This window comes from Eptesicus fuscus, chromosome 22, assembly GCF_027574615.1.
Source record: "Eptesicus fuscus isolate TK198812 chromosome 22, DD_ASM_mEF_20220401, whole genome shotgun sequence".
Classification (NCBI taxonomy): Eukaryota; Metazoa; Chordata; class Mammalia; order Chiroptera; family Vespertilionidae; genus Eptesicus; species Eptesicus fuscus.
Window position 1 is genome coordinate 33634801 of NC_072494.1, and position 25361 is coordinate 33660161.

General features: G+C 41.2%; 1 protein-coding gene across 1 annotated transcript in view; it reads right to left on the reverse strand.

Annotated features, from left to right (window-relative positions):
• The window catches only part of LOC129148000 (complement receptor type 1-like), a 110525-nt gene that overhangs the window by 18419 nt on the left and 66745 nt on the right, over positions 1-25361 (reverse strand). Inside the window, exons 12-13 of the mRNA XM_054712228.1 lie at positions 21439-21524; positions 20374-20571 (exon numbers count right to left, since the gene is read on the reverse strand). Coding sequence (XP_054568203.1) covers positions 20374-20571; positions 21439-21524 — 284 coding nt within the window. The remainder of the gene's footprint in view (positions 1-20373; positions 20572-21438; positions 21525-25361) is intronic.

Sequence of the window (25361 nt, forward strand, 5' to 3'; positions counted from 1 at the left end):
GGCCCCAGACAGTGGCTGGCTAACCTTGCACCTCCTTGGAGATCCAAGAACCAGTGTACCCATTGGTCAGAGTGAGACCATACTGGAATACAAATCTTCACATCCATAAGAGACACACTCAAGGGGCAGATTTAGTGAGTACCAAAGCCCTACTGAAGCAAGTCCTGCTCCATAAGGGTGTCTCCTGCACAACAGATCTTCCAGTGTATATACAGCTGGTCATCACAGCCAGTTGGCCTGGAGGTCAATTCCTCCCAGTGATACCAACAGCAATCAAGGGTTAACTACAACAAGACTGTGCAAACAGCCCAGAAAGGGGTGCACCAAGAGCATCCACCTCAGGTGTCTGTGGAGGCTGAGATACTGGGCCCTACAGGACACCAACCACACAAGGCCACTCTACCAACTCAAGGAGACTTAGCAGCTACCCAGTATATAGAAACAAACACAGGAAAGCAGCCAAAATGCAGTGACAAAGAAACAAGTCACAAATGAAAGAAATGGATGAAAGCAAAATACTGGATATAGAGTGCAAAACGATTATAAGGTTACTCAAGAATCTTCTAGAAACCTCCGTGAAATTCAGTGAGACCCTTGAGAATATGAAAAAGGACCAATTAGAAATTAAGCATATACTGACTGAAATAAAGAATAGTATACAGAGATCCAACATCAGACTGGAGCAGTGATAGGCAACCTTTTGAGCTTGGTGTGTCAAACTTCACCAAAAAACTGAGCATAACTCGGGTAGTGTGTCACTTTGAGGAAAAAATATTATTTCACAATATTTATAGTTTAAATAACATACATGTATAATTGTTATATATAATTGTATTTAATAAACGAAAAACTAAATATTTAACTTACCTGCTAGTGACTTCTTTGTTCATCCACCAGTAGGTTTCTTTTGTTGGTCTTGATATTATTTAGCTTGTGTCGGGTGCCATGAACTAAGATCAGTGAGGGGGAGGGGGAATTCTTTAACTAACCTGCCTATTAGTGACTTTTTGTTGCTGAATTTCATTGGCTAAATCTTCAATTGAAGGTTGGTATTTTGTACACTTCAGGCCCAAGCAAGCGCTACTAACTTCATCTGTCAATCTGTTTCTTTTGTTGGTTTTGATATTATTTAATGCTGAGAATAAGGCCTCACAAAAATATGTAGAGGGGAAAATTGTGAGTAAAGCCATTGCTATATTTTTCAGGGTGCTAAAAGTATCTGGTAGTCGGTTACAGGCACTCCAAATTTCCTGTTCGTAGTGGCACTCCTCTTGATTCTCCAAGCGGCACCTTTCCAGATTCTCAAGCTTTGACCTCAAGTCGACAAACACCTGAGCCCAGATACTGTCTTGAAATTCTGCAAGTTGCATCTCCAAGTCATCAATTTGCATCCATTGGAAACCATTTAATTCCAAACTACTGCAGACTACTACATCAGGATACTTAATTATTTTCATGGTCTGTTCTAGACTTCTAAATTGACTAAATCTATCACTAAACTGGTCAAGTAACGAGTCTAAAACATGCTGGTACTTCATATGCAAGAGTTCCATTTCATTTTGTACAGCTGCACTGGCCTTCTCAAAATACTTTGTTACTCGAGGAAAATACTTATAAGTTTTAGTTTCTACATCTCGCTTGAAAATTTTAACTTTACTTTCAAAAGCTCTTATGTATCCAAACATAACGTCAATACTTTTGCCAAAACCTTGTAACTTTAAGTTCAGTTCATTAATATGAACAGAGAGATCTGTAAAAAACATCAGGGTGTTGACCCACTTATCATCATTAAGCTGAGGAAAGTTTCCCAGATCCTTATCGTCAAGAAATACCTTAATTTCTTCAAAGCCCTCCACAAAGCGTTCAAGAACTTTGCCTCAGCTTAGCCATCTTACATTATTGTACATCAGCAGTCCACTGTAGGTGGAATCAACCTCCAGTAAAAGTGCCGAAAATTCTTGCTTGTGAAGGGGGCGAGCAGCTATTAAATTAACTATTTTTTGTAAAAACTGACATTAAGTCATTTAAGTCGGTGAATCCTGACTTGGCACATAAAGCCTCCTGATGGATAATACAATGAAAAGGCACACTCAGATGTCCAATAGCTTCTGTAAACAATTTGACAAATTCGACTTTTTTCCCCCACCATATTTGGTGCCCCATTTGTCGTCACTGACACAACTTTAGAGATATCAATGCTTAGGTCACGAAATGTTTGTATAACAACCTTAGATATTTTGCTTCCTGATTTACTTGTTGACACTGATACTAACTTTATCAACTCTTCTCTCATTGTGAGACCATCAGAATATCGACCAATAATGGCCGAGCATGTGATATGACATCAGTAGTTTCATCAAGAGATATCGAAAAATATTTACACATCCTTATGTCTCTCTTTAATTGACGTTGTGCGTTTGTGTTCAGTCTCATTATTCTGTCTTTTATGATATTTCTACTGAGTGGTAACTCAGATATTCTCTTAATAATTGCATCTTTATTCTGCATATCGTGAAATAGAACTGGTGCACATCTTAGGAGAGTTTCTTTAATAAATTCTCCCTCACTGAGTGCTTTTCCATGCTGAGCTATAGATTGAGCAATGCTCAAACTTGCAGATGTTAAATTTGTAGAGCCTTTCATAAATTTAAGGATGGAATTAGATTGGCTCTTATAAAGGTGTAGCTGCCTGGAAATGTATTCCTTCCTTTCATCCTCACTTTTTTCTAAGAGCTGGGAATGATTAGTTTCAAAATGTCTATTTATATTCCACATTCTGCTTACTACCGTTTCAGTACATAGAATGCAAAATGATCTGCCATTTTTTTCTATAAAGCCATGCATCTTGGTCCATGTCTCTTGAAAGGGTCGGCCACTGCTACTACCGCTTCCTTTACTTAACCTTAGTTTTTTATTTTTTGGGTTCTCCATCAGGGGGGCAGTGACAGAAGATAGAATTATAGATAGCTTGTTAGGCCTGCAGGCAATTAGGGGTTAACTAGCCTAACTAACCACAAAATGGTGCATATAACTGTCTTTTAGGAAAGGGCAGGGTTAATAAGCAGAAATAGGGGTTAATAAGGATGCACAACAGTAATAGTGGTGAAATAGAGTTTGCACTATGGAGCAAGATGGTGTTCCTTATTGAATTAAAATGGCTGCCGCTATTTCTAATGGTGGGAAACGGAAACCATAGCACACCACAAACCCTCACCTCTCCCAGCCTCCCCCTCACTTATCTCAGTAATGATGGATTAGAAATCCATGACACCCCAGAACAGTAGATAATGGTTGCTGTGGTAAACTGTTATTTGGTTACTGGTAATGGCAGGGCCCCCAGAGATGCATCCCCCACTGCATTCTGCTGCTCCCTGCTCTGCTGGCGGAAGTGAGGGCAAAGATCCCGGCTTAACCCCAAAGTCCCAGAACTAGACGCTCTGTGCTGGACTTCTGTTGTTTTGGCCTACAGACCTCTGGCACAGAGTGTCTAATAGGGGAGGATGAAACATTTGCGACGAGAGTCTTGGAGTTAGAGTCTAACTCTAAGACTCTCGTCGCAAATGTTTCATCCTCAGGAGCAGCAAATGTTTCATCTTTGGCAGGCGGCCGCCTCAGTGCTGACACGCGTGTCATAGGTTCGACATCACTGGACTAGAGGTGACCAAGAATCAAGTCAAAGATTTGAAATACAAAGAAGCAAAAAACACCCAACCGGAGAAGCAAAAAGAAAAAAGAATCCAAAAATATGAAGATAGTGTAAGGAGCCTCTGGGACAACTTCGAGAGTACCAATATCTGATTTATGGGGTTGCCAGAAGAAGAGAGAGAGCAAGATATTGAAAAACTATTTGAAGAAATAATGACAGAAAACTTCCCCTACCTGGTGAAAGAAATAGACTTACAAGTCCAGGAAGCACAGAGAACCCCAAACAAGAGGAATCTAATGAGGACCACACCAAGACACATCATAATTAAAATGCCAAGGGCAAAAGACAAAGAAGAGAATCTTGAAGGCAGCAAGAGAAAAACAGTTAGTTACCTACAAGGAAGTACCCATACGACTGTCAGCTGATTTCTCAACAGAAACTATGCAGGCCAGAAGGGAGTAGCAAGAAATATACAAAGTGATGAATAGCAAGAACCTACAACCAAGATTACTTGTAGATATTTCTCTTTTCCACGTCCAGCGCAGCTAGAGAGCGGTCTGGTTCCTGAGTATGGGCGGCTGGGATTGAGAAAATGAAAGAAAGAGACAGACACAGAGATGGAAGCAAAAAGCTGGGGCCAGGTGGGACCACTGTCCTCTGACAGGGACAGGGACCCTGAGCCAATACAGCATGTTTATTTTATACAGCAAAAAAAACAAGAAGCCGAAACCGGTTTGGCTCAGTGGATAGAGCGTCAGTCTGCGTACTGAAGGGTCCCAGGTTCGATTCCGGTCAAGGGCATGTACATTGGTTGCGGCACATCCCCGGTAGGGGATGTGCAAGAGGCAGCTGGTCGATGTTTCTCTCTCATCGATGTTTCTAGCTCTCTGTCCCTCTCCTTTCCTCTCTGTAAAAAGTCAATAAAATACATTAAAAACAAAAAACAAAAAAACAAGAAGTTTTATTAAAAGTCAAAACAAAGGAGATGATGTGCATTCTTGGGTGGGCCCGAGTGGTATTCATTCCTGGTGCTTGGCTGGATTTAAATAACAAAACCCATCTTCTGGCACCTGGGCTGAAGGTCAAACTGAAAACATTCCTGCCTTTTGGCAAAGTGTGTTTCCAGGACAAGCCTCTGCCAATGCCACTGGATTCAGCTGACAATAATGAAAGAAATGCAAATGTGCCTTCCCAGGCGCTCTCTACAATTACTCTACCCAGCAAAGTTATCATTCAGAATTGAAGATCAGATAAAGAGCTTCACAGACAAAAAAAACCTAAAGGAGTTCATCACCACCAAACCAGTATTATATGAAATGCTGAAGGGTACTCTCTAAGAAGAGGAAGAAAAAGCTAAAGATAAAAATTATGAACAACAAAGTGACAACAAATACATATCAACAAGTGAATCTAAAAATCAAGTGAATAAAAAGTCTGAAGAACAGAATAAACTGGTGAATATAATAGAATCAGGGGCATAGAAAGGGAGTGGACTGACAATAATTGGGGGAAGGAGTGTTGGGGGTGCGGGAAGAGATTGGACAAAAATGTTACACCTATGGAGGAGGACATGGGGGGTGGTAAGGCCATGGGGTGGGGTGTTGACCAGGTGGAGGGGAGCTATGGGGGGGGGGGAGGAACAACTGTAATAATCTGAACAATAAAGATTTATTTTAAAAATTTGATTTATAGATATATGCTCTTCCCATCTTTTTTTCTGAGTTTATTCCACACTCCCCTCCCGTCTCAGAAGACTTCTATAGTAGATAGCCCTCCATCAGATTACTCTTCCACAGTTTCAAACACAAGAAGAGCACCAAACCAAAAATGGAACTAGCAACATTTACCTCATTCCTCTAAGGAGCAACTTACCCCTCATTACAAACATGGTGAGAATGTGACAATCGGTAGTTCCGTTAACGTGGGCTTCTTTGCCACTTAGGGCTTTGACTGGCTGTAGACATGTTTTTTCTAAAAGATGATGATGACTTGTCACTTCAGGCTCAGTCTCCTCTCAGGAGGCAAGTTCCTGGAGGTCAGGATCATATGCCTTCTGTTCCTACTACACTCTGTGCTCAAGAAATGCTATGGTAAGTGCTGACTCTTAAATAAGCATCGAGGATTTCATAGGTCAAAATAAAGGTGGGCTAAACTATTTTAAAATATAAGACTTCACGTCATATGTTCCATATCAGTGAACTGAGCATTTCATAAGTGAATAGATGTCAATTAAATGTCAAAATTTAAAAGTTTAACATTGCTTTAAATATAATTTATTATTTTTTCACTAATCAATGGATCATGTTTGGCCGCAGAAGTTCTCTGAGGTAGCTGTTTAAGCTGTGTTACTATAATTCTATGCTGTTAGAATTTTTTGTTTCTGGATTTTTTTGGTAGTTTTTTTCTTCCTAGAATAGTATCATTTCTACTTCAGCCATTCCTCTACCTTTTAATTATCTGTGGACTTGAAAATCTAACAAATCTGATAGAACTAGTATGTAAAATTATGTCATGCAGACACATCAAGTAAAGTCCTGAAGGGCTAAAAGCATGCAGAGGTCCCTCCTATGAGATTAAGGATCTAAGAAAGGAGCTAGATCTATGCTGATCCCTGAGAAACCTCTTTTCTTATTCCCTGGATTGGTCTTATGTCAGATTGATGTAAACTTTAAAATATATATATTTGTACTTCTATCAAATAACAAAAAATATGTGCCTCTTTTTAAATTAAATGTATGGGTTACGTTGGTTAATGATATTATGTATATTTCAGGTTTCACAATTTATAATAGGACATCTGTATACTCTATTGTGAAGTTTAGTCTCCTTCCCTCACCTCCCTTTAACCTCTTCCCCACCACCTCTTCCTTCTGGTAACCACTATTTGTGAGTTGTTTTGTTTGTTTTCTTTTTCATTTGTTGCTTTTTGGTTTATATCCCACATGAGGGAAAAAACACCTTTTGTCCTGTTCTGGCTGACTTCCTTAGCATAATCCTCTCAAGTTGCAAATGGCAATATTGACTCATTTTATAGCTGAGTCGTATTCCATGGTAGACTAGAGGCCAGATGCACGAAATTCATGCAAGGGTAGGCCTTTCTTCCCCCGGCTGCTGGCACCCGGGCTTCTACCAGCTTCTGGCAGCCATCCCCATTCCCTACCGGCACCTGCCTTGGACTGGCACTGCCTGCATCTGTCGCACCCCCCCCCCCCCCCGCTTCTCCCTTGATCACCCTGCTAGGCTGGCTGGTGGCCTGGGACTGACTTTGTGGTGTGATCATGGGGAAAGGGCGGGGGCCCAACCCCGACCAATCGCATTGCACCCACCTTGGCTGGCCTGGCGCCAGTGCATGTCATAGCATGGTCATCTGACGGTCGTTCTGCTGTTCAGCAGTTTGGTTGATTTGCATATTATGCTTTTATTATTATAGATTATTCTAGACCAGAAGTCCAATGCAGGAAATTCATGCAAGGGGCTTGGCCCTCCCAGTCCCATCTGCCTCAGGCCTTTTAGCCTTAGCTTCATCCAGAAGGTAGTACATTCAGTTATTCTGCTGTTCGGTCTAATTAACATATTTGCTCTTTATTATATAGGATATGTACCACTTCTTCTTTATCCAATCACCCATTGAAGGACATTTAGGTTGTTTCCATCTCTTAGCTATTGTGAATAATGCTGCAATCAATGAACATAACCTCCCATAAAATTTGATAAGTGTTTTCAAATTTTTCAGATAGATACCCTGAAGAAGGATTGCTGGTATATATCAAAGCTCTATACTTAAATTTGATGAACCTCCATACTCATTTCTATAATGACTGCTCCAATTTACATTCCCACCAGTAGTGCATGAGGATTCCCTTTTCCCTATATTCTCTTCAACAGTTGTTATTTCATGTCTCATTGGTAACAGACATTCTATCTAGTAAGAAGTGGTACCTTATTTTGGTGTTGATTTGCATTTCCCTTATAACTACTGATGTTGAGCATCTTTTAATATGTTGGTTAGCCATCTGTATGTCTTCCTTGGATAATTGTCTATTCAGGTCCTCTGCCCATTTTCTAATCAGATTTTGTTGTTGTAGAACTGTATGAGTTCTTTATGTATTTTGGGAATTAGGCCCTTATCAGAGGTATCTTTTACAAATATTTCTTCAGTTTATTTCATGTTGCTTATGTTAATCCTTACTCTAGAATACTTTTTTCCACTTATTTTTAGACAAAGAGGAAGGGCTGGAACCAGGGAAAGAGAAAGAGAGAGAGAAAAACATGGATCTGAGAGAGACACAATTGGTTGTCTCCTGCATGTTCCCTGACCAGTTTTGGGGATCAAATCTCCAACCCAAATACACCCTTGACCAGGAATGAAAACAATGACACTTCAGTGTGTGGGCTCCAGGGAGGCAGGGGCAGCACAGTAGCTTCTTCTGCATCTATTGAGATAACCATATGATTTTCACCATAGGTTTTCTTGATGTGATGAATCACATACATTTTTTGTAGATTTTGAGTCATCCTTGCATCCCTGGTATAAATCCCACTTGATCGTGGTATGTAATCTTTTTAGTGGATGTTGTATTTGGTTTGCTGAAGTTTTGTTGAGAATTTTGGTATCTACATTCATCAGGGATATTGGCCTCTAATTCTCTTTTTTAATATTATACTTCACTTTTCTGGAACTCAGTAAGTAGTTACAAAAGAGTGTTGGTACCATGGCAAAATCATGGGGCATTTGCTAACACCAGTGTGACAAGACAAAAAGGATCTCTGCATTCTAGTAGAGCTAGGACAGAAAAGGTAGTTTGGAAAGAGGAACAACAGTCAGGGGAATTTGAGCTGGAGTGTGTGGGTCTCTGAGATATTTTGCTCAGAGAGGGTGTCTGAGGGGATGTCCTCACACCTAAGTTTGAAGGACAAGGAGCCAATTATGCGAGAAAGGAGGAGCCTGGGGACAGCAAGTGCAGAAGCCCCGAAGTGGCAGAGTGTGGCCTCTGGGCAGAAAAGCCTTCCCTCCCACCAGCCATTTGTTAAAGGCTCTCAGAGAGTCATGCCCCTTCCTCCAGGGCAGCTGACTGGGGCTGGAACACTGGCATTGTGGGTTGGTTACTGTCCGCCAGTCCCAGTAAATGTCAGCAAATCCTTACTGGTTGCCTACTGTGCGCCTGGCACTGGGGATCTAACAGGGAGCAAAACACAGTCGCTGTTTATGTCCATGTGTGTTAGTGTGCAAACTGACCAAGAGTGAAATAAGGATCATGAAAGTAGGAATGGCTTGTTGTTGGTCACCAGTGTGTCCCCAGAACCAGCACAGGGCCTGGCACATAGAAGACAAATCTTTATTGAATGAATTCTCCTAAGGAGAGAATGCAGCATGCAAATGTCTATGTAATAAGATCCTAAAAGTCAATTGGGCATAGAAACACACATGCATATAGCTACAGTTGGAAATACAGCATAATATTCAATTGCTGCCCTTTGACCACATACGTTTTATACAGTGAGCATATATGTATGTATATATGTATTGATTACATTCAGTGAAACATAAATTTTTATAGTGAATGGCCTTCAGGTTTAGTTTCTCAGCTACAGGAGAAAAGCCCATGGATGCCATTTATTGTTCATTTCTTATGACTCATTTATCACTAGGTTTGCTACCAGGTTGCTTCTAATCTCCCCTCAAATGGGACGCAAGTTACTGAAAAAAGAAAAAGACTGCGCACATGGCATTTGGGAATAGGGTAGGGCATTATCTATATGGGATGGCAATAGGACTGTGTCTCCATGCTTAAAAACAAGCAGCAGCCTGGAGAGCAATACCAATATGATTTGGGGGCAACAAGCAGCCTGTTAGCTTTTTGTACAAAAAGCACTGCGTGTCCTTCCCAATCCTTCTAAATCCCAGGCCCTGCAGCTAGCTCTCACTCACTAAGGGCTCTGTGGGCAACACGGGCTCCCCAAACCCCATACAAAGCAAGCAGTGAGCTTCCTTGCCCCACACCCTGCACCTCTGGCCTGGACCCTTCTGTAAAGCATACACCTGGTTCACCTGGCCTGGGATCCCCCAGCCCAACCCAGTGGGGCACAGCACCCACTCACCAAGGCTTCACTAAGCCCAGGGAACACAGGGCAAAGCCTCCCCACGGGCCCAGCACTCCCCCAAGCAACATCCCCACACACAGCTGGGCATTGAAGAGCAAGCCCTCACCTTCAGCACCTGGTCAGGGCTTCCCATCTCCTTTTGTTAATTGTTGACAGTATTCCACATGTCCCCCATTTCCCCACCCCTTTGCCCTCATCCACTCAGTCCCCGCCCACTCCTGGCCTTCCCCACACTATTGTCTGTGTCCATGGGTTATGCATATATGCATACATGTTCTTTGGTTAATCTCTGACATCTTGATTGGCTCAGTCCCCAAACACCTGCAAGCTTTTGCTAGGGACACAGCTTGGCCCCCAGCACACACTGACTGCACCCAGCTCTCTGAGAGGTTCAGTACCTACCACCTAACAACCCTCACCGCGGGCCCTCTGAAGTCCCCCTCACTTCTGGGTGCCCCACGGAACAACCCGGAGCATCTGTGGCTAAGGCTTCTACCCTAACCCCGCATCACCTGGGTCCACCAAGCCCTGAGCCTCTACCCCACACACCAAGCAAAGTTCCCTTCGCCCTCATCTCTGGTGGGCAAGCTCCCCCACCCGCTCTAGTTTCCCTCCAGAGCTGACCCCCTTTCCCTTCCCCTACCTGAGCACATGGGGAGCAGGAGCTCTAGGGCCAGCAGAAGGACCCCCAGGAAGCCCCACGAAAAGGGACTCTCCAGGCGGCGGGAAGATGCCCTGTGCGGCTCATAGGAGGCCCTCATGCTCCCAGACATCAGCGGGGAAACCCGAGGGACAGTGAGTATTTGCCTCTTTGAGTGCAGGTCCCAGACGCAACAATCCCAGACTCACAAAGTGTCCAGGGCTTTACACCCAGTGGGCGTGGCCTGGACCCTGAAGTCAAGAGGGGGCGGGGTCAATGGCGGCCTGCTAGGCGGGGCCTAGCCCCAGGGCTGTGCTTCAACCCCAGAGAGGGTGATACCAAGTGTGGAATCTCTAACATGGTAATTCTTGCTGTCAGTTCTTGGCATATAGTTTCAGGGGGGTCTTGGGAACATAGTGTGCCCATAATTTGGAGAGTTTAAGAGGGTTTTTTTAAACACAAGAAATGTTGTATTTTAGGTTGTATTTTTATTCTAATGGCACAGCTTCAGTCTACTTTCTGATCAGATTCACCCAAGGAGCCTTTACAGAGTGATTCTTATCCACAACCCTTACACGTTCTGCCTTGACTCTTCCAGCAATGGGACCTGGCATTGCTCCTCGCCGTTTTTTTAAACTCATCCCAGGTGATTCTAATGTGCAGCCTGGGTTGAGAACCACTCCTCTGTGGCTTTGCTTCTAAAAGGCATTGGTGGCTCCTTTCCTGTGGCTGCGGTAACAAGTCACAGCAGGTTGGGAGCCTCAGTGCCTTCGGGTCACTATAAAAATCCTACAGCCTGGGTAGCTGGTGATCAACAGCTCCTCACAGTTCAGGAGGCTGGGAAGTCCAAGATCGAGGCCCTGGCAGTGTCAGCATCTAGTGAGAGCCAGCTTTGTGGTTCATGGACAGTGCCTTCTAGTGTAAGTTCACGTGGCAGAGGGCTGAGGCACTTTCTTGGGATTCTTTTATAGGGACACTAATCCCAATTGTGAAGCCTGAGCCCCCATCACCTAGTAACTTCCCAGTGGCCCCTAATGCCATCCCCTTGGAGGTTAGGGTTTAATACAGGAATTTTGGAGGAACATAGACACTCACACAGTGTCTCAAAACAACACACATTTATTCTTTTCGTTCTGGAAGTCATAAGTCAGAAATCAGTTTCACTGGGTGGAAATGAAGGTGTGGGCTGGGCCACCCGCCCACCAGGGGACTGGGAGAGAAGCAGTTTCCTTGCCTTTTCCAGCTTCTGGAGCTGCATTCTTTGCTTTTTGGCTCCTGCCTCCATCCAGCAGCATTTTGCTTGAGTGGTCACATTGCCTGGTGCTGTAGTCACATCTCCCTCTGCCTTCCTCTTAGAAGGAGACTGTCATTACATTTAGGGTCCCACCTGGATATTCTGGGGAAATTTCCCCACCCAAGGTCTCATCTTTGAAGACCCTTTGCCATGCGGGTAACATCACAGGTCCCAGGTGTCAGTACCCTGATATATGTGGGACCATGATACAGCAGCCTACCACAAACTGCAGAATGTGGGACTCAGGTATGCAAACACAGGGCCCCACCTGAGACCCATTTTAATTAGAATCTGCATTTTATCAAAATTAACCTGTGATTCACCTACACACTACAATGTGAGAAGCATAGTAATATGGCATCTTATCTATATAGTCTCTCATAAACCAATCCCATGTTAAATGCAAATGAAGGAGTATTTTTCTAGGAGCCTTTTCACGTGGTAGCAGATGATCAACTACCAATCATTTCCCCTACACCATACATAACTGCCCATCTAAACATCAGTAGATTACACCCAGGAGGTGTGTCGCATCAGTTGAGCATCAACCTATGAACCAGGAAATCACTATTCAATTTGAAGCTTTCAATTCCCAGCCGATCAATGATCCTCTGTCATCCTTGATGTTTCTATCTCCCTCTTCCCCTCTTCCTTTCTCTCTGAAATCAATAAAAATATATATAAAATATAAAAATAAGCATCAGTAGATTAAAGAATTGAAAACACATGCCTTAACCTAAATCCAAGGATAGCAAAACTGTTGTTTGTTTCTGATATTCACTACAAGGCTTTCCACTGCAACATACAATAATTCAATTTTTTAAAGCTACATAAAATAATAAAACCACAATTGGCTCCTCCTGCTAGCATGGGTGTTACTACCCCTCTGCACGTTTTCTTGATCTAGAATTCAGGTACCAGGGTGGGTAACTTTCTCAATGTGGCCTGTACTCACGGCTATTTGTTCACTTTCTGCTGGTATGTAAAGGAAAGAGAGGGAACATACTTTACAGACAACAGACCCCAGTATTCATAAGGGACATTTTAGCCTTTTTAATGTTAATTTCACAAAAGGAAACCAGAAAAGAGTGGTTAATACCACATTCAAAGTGACATCATCTATACTAATAAAAGCCTAGGTTGCCCTCGCACATATGAACATACGTCAAAATGATGGAACTTCTTTTCTTTTATAACTAAATTGGAGATGGCGACTTAATCCCGAAACGACGTACAGCGAGTCCGACGTTAACCCCAGGAGTGCCTGTATAATGAGCCACGATTTTCGGCAGAGCTTATACTTCAAACTGCCACAGGAATTTTTCTGACGGTCATAAAAGCTAAAACAAATCTGCACAGATTAGCCTTGTTACAATAAGATTAAAACGAGGTGAAAATAGTTTAGCAGGAAATGCAATTCTGACAGCACACTCTCACAAGCACACTTTAAAACCAGGCAGCACGCAATACAGATGCAAGCAAAAGCTGCACAAGTACATCAAGATGAGAAGCAACAACAGGTTCAAGAAACATGTTTAATTTACTCTCCCTGATGTGACGACTTGTATACACAGGTGCCAGCCACTACAAGAAACGCCAACAACTATAAGAAACCAGAAAACAAATGACATGTAACCCTAAAAACGAATGCCAAGTTTCAAAATCCAGGAGAAGAGATTAATGTTGGCTACATTTCAGTGGGCAGAAATATCATTTTACTTAGCCCATATTCATTCATATTCTATCTGGACTCTTCACTGTCTAATGCAGCTCCTGCGTATCACTCAGGGTCTGCGGTAAGTCAGGCAAGAGCCCTCGCTTAATTTAGAATATTACTGAAAGCATATTTGGAATTTAAGATTTGTTACTACATGGACATGTAGAATACGAAAGAATATACAATACCAACACAGGGTACAATCATATAAAAGGTCAGGTATTTCTAGACTGGTTTACTTAATTTCAAGCTATGAAAACTATAGAAACTAAAAAAGTCATTAAAATGCACTTGTTCACATCAATATTTTGATTTATGTGGCATCCAAATTGGGAACACTTACGTACAGTCAGAACAAGCACAGCAATGAGTCCTCCATCTGAGGGGAAAAAAAAGCCAGTTTGAAGGTAATTGAGAACATGTGAGTCTCCACGTAGTTGACATATTTTAATTTTGATCAGATCATGTGTGAACTACAGCAAAGACAAGTTTATCATTCTAGTTTCGTGTGACAGCTAGTGCATCCAGCTCATTTTGATCACATAGTCCCTCTCATACCATTCCAGGCTTAGGGTCCAACTTCTGGAACTCTTAATAGGGACCTCCCTTGTCATTGTTTTGTGCTGTAATAACCCCACCAGATTATAAAAATTGGAATTTTTATAAGTTAGGAAAAATTTTTACAAAAATTAAAGCTTACTACATTAGAGAAAAGTTATCTTAAGAATGTATTATCTCATTCTGCTAGGCTTAATTCAGTATCCAGTCTATCATTCTTATGATTTTGTTATAAATTTCATTTATGTTGTTCCACTAAAAGTGAGTCTGTGGAATAAGCTGTGAAAGTAGTTCTATTAATTGATTACTTAAACCTGTTTTGCACTCTTCACAACTATACATTATCTTAAAAATCCTTCCTCATACACCTCTACCCCCAAGTTAAGACACAGTCTTAATTACCAAAAACTTTATAAGAATACAAATGAAACACCAGGGCACACGGATAAATTATGCATAGAAATTTGAACATGCATTTTTGACTGTCCAGAGAGCAATAAGTAGTACTACAAGATCTTAAATCTTAGAAATGCTGTTCAGTAGTACCTCTGCTTCTATACTGCCATTATTTTTATTAAATTCTTCTAGGTCAAAGCATAGAATGTCTTGTTTACCTCTGCTCTTTTTATTTCATTTTTAAAAAATCAAGTGTTTAGTGAATAAAAATGGATTTGGATTTACTGGCACAATGACCCTTTGACAACAGTGTTCACAGGAAAAGCTTAACGGGCCTAAAGTGCATTGTATAAAAAGGCCAACCTTGCTAAACTAGTCTAATGTAAAGAAACCTAATACATATTTTTCCTCATTTTTTTCAACAAAAGTCCTAATATTTTATGTAACAGCCTCAACTATACTTTGTTTTTTCCTTTAACATATATTGTGTGAACTACGTGAGCCTAAATAAAGTGTGATACACCAGCCTGTTGTAGAAGAAAACTAACCCAACTTACAGTACATTAAGGCGTGTGTATTCAAGGTATGAAGAGAAAGAAAATTTATTTACAAAGTGCCATTACAAAATAGCACTATCCATGGAAAGCACATCAGGTTTTCTATATTTCAACCTGCAAATAAACACAGCAATTGAGAAAGTTCCCTCACCCCACTAGGAATTTGAGTTGGAGGGACTTCTTAAAAGCTGTATTATCTGCATGTGTCTACACATACTACTGCTTCCATTTGTCCTGGAATCTCCAACATAAAAATAAATACAAATGTCAGCTATCACATGACAGGTTGTTTCTCCCCTAACTGGAGATAATTGAAATATGATATTTCCATGGAGAACTCTAAGGTCTCAGAATAGAGGGTTATTTATAACCAAAATAATACCTAAGTCAGCAGCTCTAGTTCGTGCTTCATCAATGGGTGTATAAGTTGCTAAAAGAAAAAAAAGAAATAATTTTAAAAGAAGAAACAAATAGTAAAGCTTACAGACGCCTAAATTCATAGGTTTGGATTGTTTGTCTTTTCATAAAATCTCTTATAATTTAATTTCCTTATATAAGTAATGTTAATGTCTCTCCTTTAAGGTATTATAAAAAGTTACAGCCCTAGCTGGTTTGGCTCAGTGGATAGAGTGTTGGCCTGCAGACAGAAGAGTCTCGGGTTTGATTCTGGTCAAGGGCACATACCCAGGTTGCAAGCTCAATCCCCAGTAGGGGGCGTGCAGGAGGCAGCTGATTAATGATTCTTTCTCTTCTTTGATGTTTCTATCTCTCTCTGCCTCTCCCTTCCTCTCTGAAATTAATTAAAAATATATATATTTTTAAATTATAAATTTATAGTTATCAGCATTCATCTTCCTCTCCAGTAGCATTACCTGTGCAAATATTCTGTGGTTCAGATTGCAAATTTATCAGTAGTGTGTCGTCAATATTAGCCTATGGAATCAATGTGATTCTACTTACATTTAAAAGATACAGGAGAGATTAATAAATGATTTAGAGGTTATTCTGTAATGCTGAGAAATTTCAACATAATGAGGCTCATTTATGAAATACTCATAGGCAACATCATACTCAATGGTGAAAGACTGCAAGTTTTCTCCTTAAAATCAGGAATGAGACAGGATGACTGTGTGTGATGTTTCTATTTATATTTTTTATTGATTTTTTACAGAGAGGAAGAGAGAGGGATAGAGAATTAGAAACATCCATGAGAGAGAAACATTGATCAGCTGCCTCTTGCACACCCCCTACTGGGGATGTGCCCGCAACCAAGGTACATGCCCTTGACCGGAATGGAACCTGGGACCCTTGAGTCCGAAGGCCAATGCTCTATCCACTTAGCCAAACCGGTTTCGGCTGATGTTTCTATTTAACATAATATCAAAATTTATAATTAGAGCAATTTGGCAAGAAAAGAAAGTATCCAAATTGGGAAGGAAGAAATAAAACCACCTGACATGTTTATTTAAGTAGAAAACTAGAGATTGCACACATACACATGCACACTCACCTGTTGGAGCTGATAAATAAATTTGGCAAAGTTGCAGTCTATGAAATCAACAAGTGAACATCAGTTGCATTTGTATATACTATCAATGAGCAAACCAAAAAGGAAAGGAGGAAAACAATTCTATTTACAATAGCATCAAAAAAGAGTAAAATACTGCCCTGACGGGTGGTGGTTCAGGCTCAGTTGGTCTGTAGTGTCACGCACCAAAAGGACAAGGCTCATTCGTGGTCAGGGCACATAATGTAGGTCCTGGGTTTTTCCTACAGGACGTAGCCAATTACATCTCTCTCTCTCTCTCTCTTCCTCACTCTCCATCTCTCCCTCCCTCTGTGTTTATCCCTTCCCATCTGTTTCAAATAAATAAGCATATCCTTGGTTGAGGATAAAAAAGAAATAAAATACTTAAATAGACACTTAACCTAAGAGGTGAAAGACTCCTACACTCGAACTATGAAACACTGCTGTAAGAAATAGAAGATATAAATAAATGAAATGACATCCTGTGTTCATGCATTGGAAGACACGATATGGCTAAGATGTTGATACTACACAAAGCAACCTACAGATTACATGCAATCCCCATCACCATCTTGAATATGCATTTTGCAGAAATAGAAAAATCCAACATATAATTCATATGGAACCTCAAGGGACTAGGAAGAGCCAGGATAAGCTTGAAATGGAGGAACAAAATTGCGAGAATTCCCATTTTCTGATTTGAAAACTTACTCAAAAGCTACAATAATCAAAACACAGTGCTACAGCATAAATACAGACAGACCAATGCAATAGATTATAGAGCTCACATTTGCATATATGGTCAAATGATTGTGTGGAAGGGTGCTAAGAACACTCAACGGGGGAAGTGCAATCTTTTCACCAAATGGTTCTTTGAAAACTGAATTTCTACATACAAAAGAATGAAGTTGGATCCTTATCTTACATCATATACAAAAATGAACTCAAAGTGGATCAAAGAGATAAAACTCTAAAATTCATAGAAAAGAACACAGGGGACAAGCTTCATGATGTTGGATCTGACTATGATTTTATGGGTTTGTCACCCAAAGCAAAGACAAGAACAACAACAACAAAATAGATAAATTGGATGGACGGCAGCACAATCAAAAACTTTTATCAATGGTCCTTATAGATAGAGTGAAAAGGCAACCCACAGAATAGGAGGAAACATCTGCAAATAATACACCTGATAAGGGATTAATATACAAAACACATAAAGAACTCCTACATTTAGTGACAGAAAAAAACTCCAAATCAAAGTGTGCAAAGGACTTGCAGAAACATTTCCCCAGATGAGATACACAAAACACCAATAACCAAATGAAAATATGATCACTAGTTATTAGAACATGAAAATAAATCCACAATGAGATATTACTCTCTATATATTAGGAAGTCTAGTATATAAAAAACAACAACACACAACCATTGGTAAAGCGGTGGAGAAATTGGAATCTTGTTGGGTCACGGGTAGGCGTGTAAAATGGTGCAGCTGCCATAAAAGACAGTATGGCTGCTCCTCAAAGAGTAAACACATAGCCCAGCAGCTCTCTTTCTGGGTATATACTGCCCCACCACCGCAAATTGAAAATAGGCGTCAGTTACGCAAATATCAATTTTCAGAGAAGCATATTCAGAATAGCCAAAAGTTGGAAACAAACCAAGTGTCTATCACCAGGTGAATGGATTAAAAAATAAATAGAAGAGGTGGAAACAACAGACAATTGAATATTACTCAACTATAAAAAGAAATAAACTTCTGATACTTGATACAAGGTAGATGAATCTTAAAAACTCTGTGCTAAGTGAAATAAGCCAGAAGTGCTTCCACTTTTATGAGGTACCTAAAATAGTCAAATTCATAGAAAACTGAATAGTCATTGCCACGATTGGGGAGAGAAGGAAATGGAGAGTTGTTTTTTAATGGGAATAATGTTTCAATTTAGGATATATAGAAGTTATGGTGGTACAACCATATGAAGATACTGAATGCCACTGAAATGTACACTGAAAATGGTTAAAATGGTAAAAATAAAATACAATAAAAGTTCATGTACAAAAATTAGCATAGAGAGTGGCTTAAACATTTCTGAAAAGGAAGTGTTCTGCCAAATATTAAAACATAACATTTTTAGTTTGACAGAAAACTTCCCCTACCTGGTGAAAATAAATGGACTTACTAGTACAAATCTAGAAAGAACAGAGAGTCCCAAACTAGAGGAACCCAAAGAGGCCCACACCAAGATACATCATAATTAAAATGCCAAAGGTTAAAGACAAAGAAGGAGTCTTAAAAGCAGCAAGAGGAAAGTAATTAGTTACCTACAAGGGAGCATGCATATGACTATCAGCTGATTTCACAACAGAAACTTTACAGGCCAGAAGGGAGTGACAAGAAATATTCCAAGTGATGAAAATCAAGGTTCTACAACCAAGATTACTCTCTACCCAGCAAACTATCAATTAGAATTGAAGGTGAGATCAAGTGCTTCCCAGTGAAAAAAATGTAATGGAATTCATCACTACCAAAACAATATTACATGAAATGTTGAAGGATATTCTAGAAGAAGAAGAAGAAGAAGAAGAAGAAGAAGAAGAAGAAGAACAACAACAACAACAACAACAACAACAAGAAAAAAAACATTAAAAAAAGAATAAGAAGAAATACAATAAATGTATATCTATCAACAATTGAAACTAAAAATAAAATCAAACGAACAAGAAATCTAATGAAAAAAATAAATTCATGAATAAAATAGAACAGAGGCATCAAAACATGGAGTAGACTCAGGAATCTCACAGGGAAGCGGGGAGATGGGCAGGAAGAGATCAACCAAAGAATTTATATGCATGCTAGATGCCCAGTGCACAGATCTGTGTACCAGTTGTGTCCTTTTGGCCTGGCCTGTAGGGATTGGGCTGAAACCAGCTCTGCAATATCCTGTGAGGGGTCCTGGATTGCAAGAGGGTGGTTCTCTGGTGGCCCACTCTAGAATAGGGCTCCCACCTCTCTGGTTCCAGGTGCGTCACCCAAGAACTGCAGCTGCCAAGTCACCGCAGCTCAGCAGCTCTCACTTTGAATGTCTGCCGCCTGGTGGTCAGTGCACATCATAGCTACCGGTCGGCATATCTGCCCCTTATGGTCATTGGGCATCAGAGCTACCAGCTGGTCAGCCGGTCACTTAGGCTTTTATATATGTAGCTATGCATTACCTATGGACACAAAAATTAGGGTGGTGAAAGCCTGAGGAGGGGTGAAAACTGGGTAATGGGGGCAATGGAGTCAAAAAAGGGGGATATTTGTAATACTCTCAACAATTAAGATTTAAAGAAAAAGAAAAAAAACTTCCTTAAACCCAGCTTGGATTTTTTGATGCTCCCGAGCCAAAAAAATAAATAAATAAATAAAAATGTAATACATGCATAAAGATAGTAATTAATAATGCATAAGCAACAATGCCAAGAACATGTGAGGTGAAGAGTGGGAGACTCTACAAGTACAATTATTTTTTATTATTTGACACATAAACAGTTACATTAAAAACTATTTAACAGGGAGAAAAACATATGGATGGTTTTTTCTGTTTTGTTTTGTTTTTTAAGTACTGGCCAATGTATTTAAAAGTTGGTAAGTCACCCTAGCTAGTTTGACTCAGTGGATAGAGAATCGACCTGCAAACTGAAGGGTCCCAGGTTCCATTCCAGTCAAGGGCACATACCCGGGTGGGAGGCTCTATCCCCAGTAAGGCGAGGGCAGGAGGCAGTCAATCAATTATCTTATATCATCATTGATGCTTCTATCTCTCTCTCCTCTCTCCCTTCCTCTCTGCAATCAATAAAATTTTATTTTAAAAAATAAAAACAAAATAAAAGTTCATAAATCTTTCCACAGTATTTACAAATGAGAGGGAAAGAAATGCAAATGTTATTACCTTTACAAACAGGAGGCTTACTACTCCATTTGTTAGGCCCAATACAAATAAGCGTCCTCTCTCCGACAAGTGTATAATGATCTGTTGCAGTCGAAGTCTTACAACTATAAGAAACTGTTTCGTTATATTCAAATATACGCTTGTGGCTATTGGTGAAGAGTCCATTTGGTATATGTAAAGGTGGCTGACAAAAAATCTCTTAAAAAGAGAAAAAAGAGGACAGGAAAAGAAAAAGAAAAAGTAAAAGATTCAGATAGCATTAGTAATGTCCTATGAACTGTATTCAATAAGTTCATTATCATTTGATTTCTACAAACTAGTTGCAAATCTAATATTCTTTTGAAACTTAGTTTAATAATAAAAATGTATTATCCCAATTAAAATCATAAATAATAATAAAAAAATGTATTATCCCAATTCAAATCATAAATAGGAAAATAAAATTTTGGAATAAAACCCATTTTCTTAAATAGCCATAAACAATACCTGTATGAAACACTTGTATTTATCTGTAATACTATGCTAAGTTTTTCCAATCATAAGGGACACTGGTAATTTAATGAGATAATAAACTTTTGAGTTAGGAAAACTCAGTGCTAGTTGAGAAATGCTAGACTGGTTCCTGAGTCAGTGGTTCACAGGTATACCACGATTTTGTCTTTTCTCACTGTCATCCTTAGAGTGTACAGTGAGATTTTCCAGTGGCTTCAGACTGTCTGACAATGCCGCAGAATGAATCTGGAGGTCTTCCATTAAGCGAGATACTGAAGAGATTAGAAAAAATGTAAAGCAATGACACTCTTCCCACTGTTTTGGAAATGTTTGATCTTAGGACAAAAATATGCTGCATTTGTTAACATGTATTGAGATTACTGTTCATAAAAATGAATTAGTAAATAATTATTTAAAAACTCTGCTTTAATGCCAATGTAAAAAATATCAGAGCACTAACCCACCTGCAGAAAAGCTCTGTGCTGCCTTTGTTAATTATAACGCATACAGGGGTCCCCAGGCCAAAATGTTTGAGAACTGCTGCTGTAAATTCTAAAGAGAGAATGTGCTTACTTTCACAAGTTGGTGGATTACCACTCCATATCACTTCAGTTTCATTGGCTTCACATTTTAGAATTTTTGTTCCAAGTACGTAATAACTAAATGAGAAAAGAAATGATGATTGTTTTCTTTACCACTTAACAAGAACACATAATAATGACGAAATTTTTATGTTTGTTTTTCTGCACTACACTAGCTTCAGGGAGAAGTTTCTGAAGTGACAGGTATTGAATGTGTTAACTGAATCTGCACTTTAATGAAATGGAGAGATTCTTCACATTGGCATTCAGCAAAGCACTAAAATAAACCTGTCATGCTCTAGCTGAGTAGTCTGCAAACTCATCAGTCAACAGAGCGGCAAACTGCGGCTCGCTAGCCACATGTGGCTCACGAGCCATGGTTTGCCGACCACTGCCCTAGCTGGTTTGGCTTAGTGGATAGAGCGTCGGCCTGTGGACTAAAGGGTCCTGGGTTACATTGCAGTTAAGGGCACAGGCCCAGGTTGCAGGCACGAACCCCAGTGGGGGCATGCAGGAGGCAGCTGATCAGTGATTCTTTCTTATCGTTGGTGTTCCTATCTCTCTCTCCCTCTCCCTTCGTCTCTGAAAACAATAAAAATATATCTGTAAAAATAATAACATACAAACAAACAAACCTGTCTTGTCTGACAATCTGGTGATTACTACATCTGGCAGGCACATCACACTGTCACATCTATGTCCTTGCTCATGCCATTTTGCTCTGTCAGGGCAACGACTGAGCAGAGCGATCTGGCCCAAGAGCTGACCTGACTGCATTTGAGTCCCAGCTCCAATACTGACTTGCTTGTTGAGCTAGGAAGAGACCCTTAATGTTTCTCTTTCTTAAATTCCTCATCTGTCGAAAAGTATATACATTGTGGGGTTGCTGTAAGTAGTAGGTAAACTGGCATCTGAAACAAAGTGAGAGCTAGGCAAGTTTTTGATGTTATGAATACTCCAGATTAGAGTATCTTCCTAGGTATAGCTCAGGGAGACCCCTCCTCGATGAGTTCTCTGATGACTGTAATTCACAGAACTCTCTCCTCCCTCTGGACTCTCCTTATAATGATCATGAATAACTCTATTTCTGTGGTACTTGGACACCTCTCTCTCTATATCTTGATTCTCAATGAAGCTAAAACTTCTTTGAGAATAACCTATGTCAGCCATTTTCAACCTGTTTCATCTCATGGCACACATAACACAGTTATTAAAATTCTGAGGGCCACCAAATACACACACACACACACACACACACACACACACACACACACACACACTAGTGTTCCCGTTGCAGGAAGTTTCCTGCAATAGGGCTTCCTGCTGCACTCTACCCTACCCTGCCTGCTCTCCTTCCTTCTCCCCCGACCCCGCCTGCTTTCCTCCCTTTTCCGTCAGCCCACCTGCTCTCCTTCCTTCTCCCCCGCCCTGCCTCCGCTCCTCCCTTCTCCTCCCCCTGGCTTGCTTGCTTCTCCACAGTTTTGCTCCCTTCTGCAGCTCTTGGCTTCTTTCTATACTGTCTTGATATGCAAATTAACCGCCATCTTGGTTGGGGTGATTTGCATACTCACCCTGATTGACTGGTGGGTGTGGCTTGGCTGGTGGGCGTGGCTTGTGCGTAGTGAAGGTGCATTCTATTTGCATATTTGTCTATTATTAGGTAGGATGAATATATATATATATATATATATATATATATATATATATATATATATTTCTTTTTTTTTCTAATCTGGCAAGAAACTGGTATAATTTTGACCTATTCACATGGAATGGCTATTATTGTATTGGTAGTAGCTATTTTTTCAGTTGAAAATCTAAGAGAAAAGAGGCCAGTGTCCCAAATAAATAGTCAGGTATTGTATGTTTTAAAAATTCTTGTGGCACACCAGTCAAAAAGCTCTGGTCTATGTCCTAATCTTTTGGTACTCCACAAGGTGCCTTGCAGGCTCTCTCTCTGTGACTATTAATTGGATATTTTCACTTGATGGAGTTAAATTACAGTCAATAAAACTGCCTATACATGCTTCCAGCTGACTTTTCCTCCAAGGCTACTTCATTCACTTATATTATAACTAGAGGCCTGGTGCACGAAATTCGTGCACAGGGGGTTGGGGGGGGGGTGTCCCTCACCGTGGTGGGATCGGGCCTATACTGGCAGTCGGACATCCCTCTCACAATCCAGGACTGCTGGCTCCCAACTGCTCGCCTGCCTGCCTTCCTGATTGCCCATAGCTACTTCTGCTTGCCAGCTTGATCACCTCCTAACCACTCCCCTGCCAGCCTGATTGATGGCTAACTGCTCCCCTGCCAGCGTGTTTGCCCCTAACTGCCCTCCCCTTTAGGCCTGGTCACCCCTAACTGCCCTCCCCTTTAGGCCTGGTCCCCCCCAAATGCTCTCCCCTGCAGTCCTGGGTCCCACCCAGCTGCCCTTCCCTGCAGGCCCAGTCGCCCCCAACTTCCCTCCTCTGCTGGCCTGGCCATCCCTAACTGCCCTCCCCTGCAGGCTTGATTGCCCCCAACTGCCCTGCCTTACAGGCCTGGTGCCTCCCAACTGCCCTCCCCTGCTGGCCATCTTGTGGTGGCCATCTTGTGTCCACATGGGGGCAGGATCTTTGACCACATGGGGGCAGCCATATTGTGTGTTGGAGTGATAGTCAATCTGCATATTACTCTTTTATTAGATAGGATAGAGGCCTGGTGCATGGGTGGGGGCCAGCTGGTTTGCCCTGAAGGGTATCCCGGATCAGGATGAGGGTTCCCTTGGGTTGTGGGGCGGCCTGGGTGAAGGGCCTGTGGTGGTTTGCAGGCTGGCCACACCCCCTGGTGACCCAAGCAGAGGCCCTGGTATCTGGGATTTATGTATCTTCTACAATTGAAACTTTGTAGCCTGCAGCAGAGCCAAGCTTCCTGTTCGCTCCGTGGCCGGCAGCCATTTCTTTTGGGGTTTGTGCATTTTCTATAATTGAAACTTTGTAGCCTAGAGTGGAGGCCTAGGCCAGCCAGCGCTGCAGAAGCTTTGCTTCCTCCATTGCCGGGGGCAACCCTTGCCTCCTGCTCTTTCCAGCTCAGTGGCTGCCGCCATTTCTGTTTGGATTTGTTTACCTTCTATAATTAAAACTTTGTAGCCTTGAGTGGAGGCTTAGGCCATCAACGGCAGGCAGAAAGCTTGGCTTCCTTTGTTATTGGGGAAACCCAAGCCTCCCTCCTGCTCTCTGTGGCTGTAGCCATCTTGGTTGGGTTTATTTGCATATTTGCTCCTGATTGGCTGGTGGGCGTGGCTGGTGGGTGTAGTGGAGTTAGGGTCAATTTGCATATTACTCCTTTATTAGGTAGGATGTATTAGGAGAGAATTCTGGAATGATGGCAGGGTAGGAAGCACCAAAAATATGTCTTCTCAAATAGACAAAAATTCTTTGCTAGAATTTGCCTGATGTCACTGTTTTGGAATTCTGGTGTCTGTTGAAAGCTTGCATCTTCCATGAAAATTCTTAGAAAGGTAAAATGCAGGAACATTGGTCAATTTCAGCTGTTCGCACAGTGGCAGTTTCCATCCCACTCCCACAGCAGGCAGTTGTGCATGTGTCCTTTGGACAGCTTATAAGCAGCCTGAGGGGCCCAGGGTGACCAAAAAAGACCACGTCCTTTGGGATCTGTGCTCGCATAATTGACTGTTGTTTATGATCACAGAGAGGCAGACAGGTGCTGGCAGCATTGTTGTCACACCTCCCCCAAAGTTGCAAGACCATCCTTCCAGGGAAATCACAGATCCAGAGATCATTGCTCCATCCTTCATTTATCACTTTTCTCCTTTCAGGAGACTGACAATATACATTGTGAATTTAAATACCAACTGCATATATAGAGTTGAGAAGGTGAATCAAGATACAGGGCTCTACTTTAGTAGGGGCTAAT